Genomic DNA, 7172 nt, shown 5'->3' on the forward strand with positions numbered 1-7172 from the left:
GTGGGTTTTGAGTCTATAACAAGTAGTGAACAAGTTGTGGTCGATTTTGGTGTTTAAAATGAGCTCTAGATCGAGATTTGAGGATTTCATCGTGAAGTCCGTAGCCTTTGTTCAGTTTCTGATGAAGATGAACACACTCGGCCGATTGTCGGTCGACAGTCTACCGACTGAGGGTTGAACCGACCAACTGTTGAGTGAACCGACCGACTGAGAATTACCTTCGGCCGATTGATGTATTACCAAATGAATCGACCGACTGGGATGGTCAGTCGACCGGTTGTATCGACAGTCGACCGGTTGTGTCGACAGTCGACCGACTGAGTGTCCAGGGCAGAATATTTTACCTAAGTGTTGATTTTTAGCCGTTATGCTGCCCGTTTGTATTTTGATGTTATGGATGTAAATTTTGAAAGTGTACAAGTGTTAAGCAAAAAATTTTAGCGGATACTTTTTCTGACAAAAAATTATATATTGTGTTATTTGATGTTAACGAACAGAAACTAACTTGTGGATATGTTTTTCTCAGGAGAAAAGGAGAAAGAGAAGGTTCAGTGATTAGATAGCTGAATACCTTCTCGTTTGCTGGTAATCGGTGAGTGGGACTAACTGGAGAATATAGTATATAGAAGCATGTTATATTATGATTGCCATGCTTGTTAGATATACTTATTGTTGTGGTTAGTTAGTTCTTGTGATGACTGCATGTTAGTTGATGCTTGTCTGCTGGAGCCCAGTGCGTCCCTATTGTGTGGTAGCCTCGGTAGGAGAGATCAACCTGCGGGTTGGGTTCCTCTGTGGTAGCCTAGAAAACCGTGGTGTATATATATGTGAATGACGCGTCCGTCGCGTGTGAATTATGTATATACATACGGTGGTGGATGAACTTCTGGTAAGCCCCAGTCCGATCAGCTGGTTGTTAATGGTTTGGCCGAGCCGCCAGAGTCTCTGTAGACGGCACTTGGGTGATGTTTGTGTTAGACTATTGTGACATGATTAGTATAACACTTATGTATGCTATGGCCTGTAGTTAGTCGTACTCACTTAGCTTCGTGCTAATTCCCCTCTATCTCCTCCCTGCAGGTTATTAGCTTTTGTAGATAGTGCTTTTGGGAGAAGACGGGCATGATGATGTTATGTTTGACAGGGTTAACTCTGATGTGGTCTTTTAGAATATGAACCATGTACTTTTGAAAACAGAATGTATTTACGTCTCTTCCTGTTAATATGTAAATTGTTTTAATGACACGTGACATCGGTTTGTACAAATGTCGATATCGTATTTAATTAATATTATGCTTCCGCCACGTATTTATTATATAAAAAAAAATAGCGGTGTCACACTATAAATATTAGAGTTTAGGGTATATAAATAGTAACGGTGATGGTGATTGATCTTTGTGTAAAATGTAATTAATATTTGTTTGTTGTGGTTTGTGGGTTCTAATTCTCTTTTGTCCGACCCTCGTTTTGAATTAAGTTTCTCATATGTTTTTAGATAATACCAGCGTTTGTACAAATTTACATTTACATACTTGTTAAATGTTAAATTTGTTATTGTTATACATTAGTAATAGTAAGAGTAAATAGTACTCCATTCGTCCCATATTAGTTCTATACAACAACACACCGTTTATAAAAGTGATTGTTACATGTATACTTTTTTACTTTATAATTTTACCCGTTACATTTTTATAATACATATTTATTTGTCCTATATGCAAAAAAATAAATGCATAAACGAACTTTACATCCTTATTTTTATATATTTATAGATAGATTATAGATACATTATAGAAGTAAAAAATTAATTTGAACCATTAAAAAAAACACTGAACAATAAAAGATGTCTCAATAGAGAAGTTTCTCCACCTTAGTCCTGGGGTGCCACATCAGCGCCACCTCAGCACTTTCTTCCCAGAACTAATCAGGACTAACTCATGACTAAACACTCTCAACAGTTACACCTTTCTTCCTTATTTTTTAATTATATTTTTTATTTTTGTAAACAATATTTATTTAAATAACACTAAACTTTTATTAAAAATTAAAACAATACAATACTTGAAATTAAAAATTACAAAAAAAATACATTAAAAAATACATTTAAAAAACATTACATTAGAAATGAAGAGAAAATGAAGTGAAATTGTGTGTTTAAAGTGTATAAAATGAGGTGTTTATATAGAGTGTAAAAAATAAAATAAATAAATAAATCCGTTGTCATAGTTGTTACACTTTTTTTTTGTTCTAACGGTCAGTTTTTTTTTTTTTTTTTTTTTTTTTGTTTAATTTTACAACCAAAACATCTGTCCACAAATGTGATTAAAAAGGACGAGCTGGAGAACGATTAGGTGGGCGAGTACCTGGGCGGCTCGCTGCCATCGACACCCAGGAGAGCGGATGGCTGGACGGCCCCCAGAACATGGCCGTTGGGAGCTCTCTAAATTCTTTAGGGAATGAGGGAGTAATGAGTTATGAGGGAAAGCGAAAATCCTCTCTCTTTGAGCGCGAGACAAAAACATAAAATAACGAAAAAAGAGAGGTCTCAGGTAGCCCAATTCTTGCAAGAGGGGCCCTGAGATCCTTGCAAGAGGTCTCATGTTCAATTCTTAGGGTGGCTAGGGAAGGGTTGGAAATAGCCAGGGAGTATTCCTGATAGGTTGCGTACACTAGAGTATGGGGTCGGATTACTCGCCGTTCCCGGGTAACCGAACAGGAAAAAACCTTACAACTCTAACGAAAAAAGAGGGTAAACAAAGGGTATTTTTATTTGGACAAATTTTTTTGCTAATTGGACATTGTGCCAACAATCATTAGCAAATTGTTAATGATTGTTGGCATTTGATTGATATGATAGGTAGATAGATGACATATTAATATTAATATGTAATATTAATATATAGTATAAGGGGATGATTCTCACACACTATTTTTTGATCCTCACACACCCTTTTACCCTATTATTTGGGAGGAGTTCAAGTAAATTGGTGTGTGAGGATAAAAAAATAGTGTGTGAGAATCATCCCCCCGAGTATAATAATAATGTAATAATTATAAAATCATAGTTATTACTAGTATATAAATTTAAATAATAAAAACACACATTTGATTATTAATAAAAACTAATAATATATCATATGATAAACTTTAATTAAATTTAGTACAACAATAAAACAATTAATCACTTATATCACCGCCAAAACTAGTTTTACGAGGGGAAAACTGGGTAAACTGTTGTAAGCGTGACATATAAATTGTTTTCCATGTAGCTGCAGAATCACTAATGTTGCTTTCATGCCAAAAAGGGGTAGTTGGAGGCATTGGGTAATCACCTTGTAATTCCACCGCGACAAAATGCATACCATTATTTACGTGGGCAATTGTAACAACTCTGTGATGTTGAAACTCTTCTGGACCATTCCATAATGGGAAAAAAGTTGTACTTTCTCGCATGCTTAAACAGTGGAAGATTACTCCAAACTTATTGGCAATCAGTATACCACCGTAGGGCATTTTCATCCAGTATCTTGGTGGACAAGGCGACCCAACAAATTCAAGAGATTCTAACAAGGAATCGGCTTCAATGTCAAACATGTTTTTGTAGATAGGAAAATTGTTGTATAGCTCTTCTTTCATTTGATATCGAATATTCTCATAATATTCTTCAAAAAAATCCTAGAGAAACAGCTACTGCCCGGTATTCATAATTTATAATTAATTGAATATTAATATTAAATATAATAATAAATGTAACTACACCATGTTATTACGTCGGGTTATAATCGGGTTATAATAATTTAATAGAAGTAAATAAATGGGGGATGATTCTCACACACACTTTTTTGATTCTCACACACCAATTTAAAGAAATGGAGTATTATTAGAGGAGTAAAAGGTTAAAATAGGTGTGTGAGGATCAAAAAAGGGTGTGTTAGAATCATCCCCTAAATATATACTCCATGAAAACTACTCCGTATAAGGTTATAATAATATACTATACTCCATAAAGCTACTCCTATAAGGTATATATGGTTTTAATAAAAAACTAAAAAATAAAAAATATAAGTGAACGGTAGGTAGAGCTAGTCCCCATTTCTCTCATTTTATCTCTCACGTCCACCTTATCTTCTCTCAAACTCAATTTTCTTTCATTTTCTCTCAACCACAACACCACCACCACCACCACTTCCGCCGCCACCACACCACCACCACTTCCGCCGCCACCACACCACCACCACATGATAAATTAAAAAAGTGATTTAAAATAGGAATAATCCTGAAAAAGTCTGAAAAAACTGAAAAGTGTAAGAATAAGATTCCTTCACATGGTTTTATGGTGGGACCCACATCTAAAAAAATCGTGATCACATGGTTCGAGTTAAAATGCAAGGTCTGAATAGTAGGACTCTAAACAAAACCCTAATTATTCCTCCTAATTTACAGCTCAGCTTAAAATTCACAACACAACTCAACTCAACTCAGCTCGTCATCAACAAAGTCACCACCATTCACCTCACTTGCCTTCACCCACGTCGTCTGATTCTCGCTAAAATATCTACCAACAAAGCTTCGTCGTCTGATTCTGTATTCCGGATACCAGCACTCACCTCGCTCACTTCATTCGAAATCCGGCTAGTTCGTCATCTGAATCTGTAATCCGACCAAAGCTTTTCATTTGTTATGGTAATCTTGCTGTTCTTCATTTTAAAATTTAGTGTTATGAATGGCTGATTACTTGATTATATTCGATTTGATTATGAATTCTAAAGTTGTTAATAAATTCATTCGGAGTTCAGGATAGAAGTATTTGCATCTTTACAAAGATGTCATTATATATTTTTTGTTCTTAACTTTAGTTTGATGATTTATCTACTCCATAATTCCATATCCCCTGGGTTTATCCCTCTATTTCTACCACAAAATTTATCTATTGGTTTTTAGATCTGATATGTAACACACACTAATCACAACTTTGACAGCGAGTTGTTAGAATTTGCTAAATGCTGCAACTTTATTCAAAACCATAAAAGGGGAAGAATCAAGGACATTTGGGTTGTCTCATTTTTGACTAAGAACATACGTTAGGGTTTATAATGAAGAGGTCAGTTGGTCCTAATTTCAGTATTGTGTTTACTGTAGCAGCTACTGCGACACTCTATTTTCGAATTATTGTATCTGGCTACGGTGGCGCCATAGATTTTTCTTACCAAAGTAATGTAAATGACGGGCAGAAGCGATCACAGGTGTTTAATGAGACTAGATTGAGGTTTGCAGCGGTTGATTTAGCTGAAGATTCATTCAGGCAAGATGTCGAACACCTGGTGAGCGGTAATTTTAGAGGAATGGGAAATCGGCGACAGCGGTCTTTTTTTTAACGCCATTTAAACGATAGATTTTTTTTTTTTTTTTTTTTTTTTAAAAGTTAAGTGTCTGCCCAGACAAGGCAAATGCCGCGGCGCGGCTCCTTTTGTCGCGGCGCGACATATAAAGGGTTTTTATCTTATGTTTAGCTGCCTTTCTGTTACCAAAATGCGTTTAATGCCGCGGCGCGACACCAAATGCGCTGCGCGACATAACCCACGAACTGGCACCAACCTGCAACTTATTAACAAAATCACACTTTACCCAATTCAATAGCTCAAAACACATTTTTAACATCACAATATATAATCAAACTTAGTAAATCAGTTTCTTACACCATTGAACATCACAAAGATCATTTTAACCACGAAAACGTGTTCTCGCATTTCAAATTCATCATTTGGTCCCAAAAGCTTAACGACAACATAAATGACAATTACAAAAGACTCGGCGTTGATAAGCGGTACCAATAGAGCTTGATTCAAAAAGAGACTTGCATTACCACTTACTCTAATGCCAATGCTCCTCTAGCCTCAAACGGGTTCCTTGCCTTCTCGATGACCTTTTGTTCCTAAAAACATAAACAACACGGGGGTAAGCTTTTACACTTAGTGAGTTATAGGCGAATAATATAACATAGTACATTGGGCATAACAATCACATTACTTGTCTTTCAACCTAACGGGTGCTTACTTACATTCGGATCCGACTAATCACTTACCATAGACATAACTTACTAGGCCAACCCTAGTAATTATGTCTAAGCTAACCATAGGCATACTCTTATGCCTAAGCTACTTTAACCACATTTCAATCTTACATATACACATAGACACCCAAAGTGTCTAAGCTAAACCATCCATAGACAAGATTACTAGCAATGTAATAATCTTGCCTAAGCTAAATATCAACCATAGATACAATTATTAGGTGAACCTAATACTTCTATCTAAGCTACTCAACTAGTGCACTTAGTCGTTACTCTCTTGCACGGATGCAATCCGAGAACACTAAGCCACTCTTGACCCGCCTATATTACTCCCTATAAACTCACCTTGATTAAACGGATTTTCTTGATCACTTGAGGCTCCTTTACCTTGATTAGCACCTATACATGAGCTAATCTCATCAATAACATTACTCAATCAAAAATCACAACATGTAATTCTTTCAAATATTCCATTAAACATCAAAATGTGCATACATCCATTTTCATTACTAGCAACCCTAATCCATCAATTATTCAAATTCCATTACTTACAACAATACAACATTTCATGTATAAACTTTCTTCTTCAAAAATTTCAACGAAAACAAATAAACTTTTCATTGAGGCATTTCATCAAACACCTAGTGTGCATGGCTTGATTCTAAGCTAGAACATCATCAAATTCACCATCTTCATATCACAAACACAAAATGCAAGTTCATACATGAACTTACTTCCAAAATCACTAACAAATTCGTTCTAAATCATTCAAGTGTGCACAATTTCAACAAACAACAACTTTTAAGCTAGAGATTCATCACAAACACTCAATATTAGTGATACATAGTCATAAACATTCATACCTTGCCTTTAGGGATTCAAGAACCCTAATTGTGCACAAAGAAGATAAAATTGAAGATTTAAAGCTTGTTAGGATGATTAGAGTACTCTAGATTTCACTAATCTTCACTTGCATGCACACAATTTCAACAATGGAAGACTCCTTCTTCTTCTTCTTGTGTATGTCGACACACACACATAAACCACGCTCTCTGATTATTTATTTTTACAACTGATCATGATTTATCAGTATTTTTTATCT

The 7172-nt window shown here is 35.5% G+C and overlaps 1 protein-coding gene across 1 annotated transcript; it reads right to left on the reverse strand.

The window, feature by feature from the left end:
- Nucleotides 1–3177: 3177 nt before the first annotated feature.
- Nucleotides 3178–3636, reverse strand: LOC139853438 (uncharacterized). The gene has a single exon (XM_071842832.1). The coding sequence runs from the start codon at nucleotides 3634–3636 to the stop codon at nucleotides 3178–3180; it is 459 nt and encodes a 152-aa protein (XP_071698933.1).
- Between the last annotated feature and the right edge of the window lie 3536 nt (nucleotides 3637–7172).

The sequence above is a fragment of the Rutidosis leptorrhynchoides genome, chromosome 6 (assembly GCF_046630445.1).
Source record: "Rutidosis leptorrhynchoides isolate AG116_Rl617_1_P2 chromosome 6, CSIRO_AGI_Rlap_v1, whole genome shotgun sequence".
NCBI lineage: Eukaryota > Viridiplantae > Streptophyta > Magnoliopsida > Asterales > Asteraceae > Rutidosis > Rutidosis leptorrhynchoides.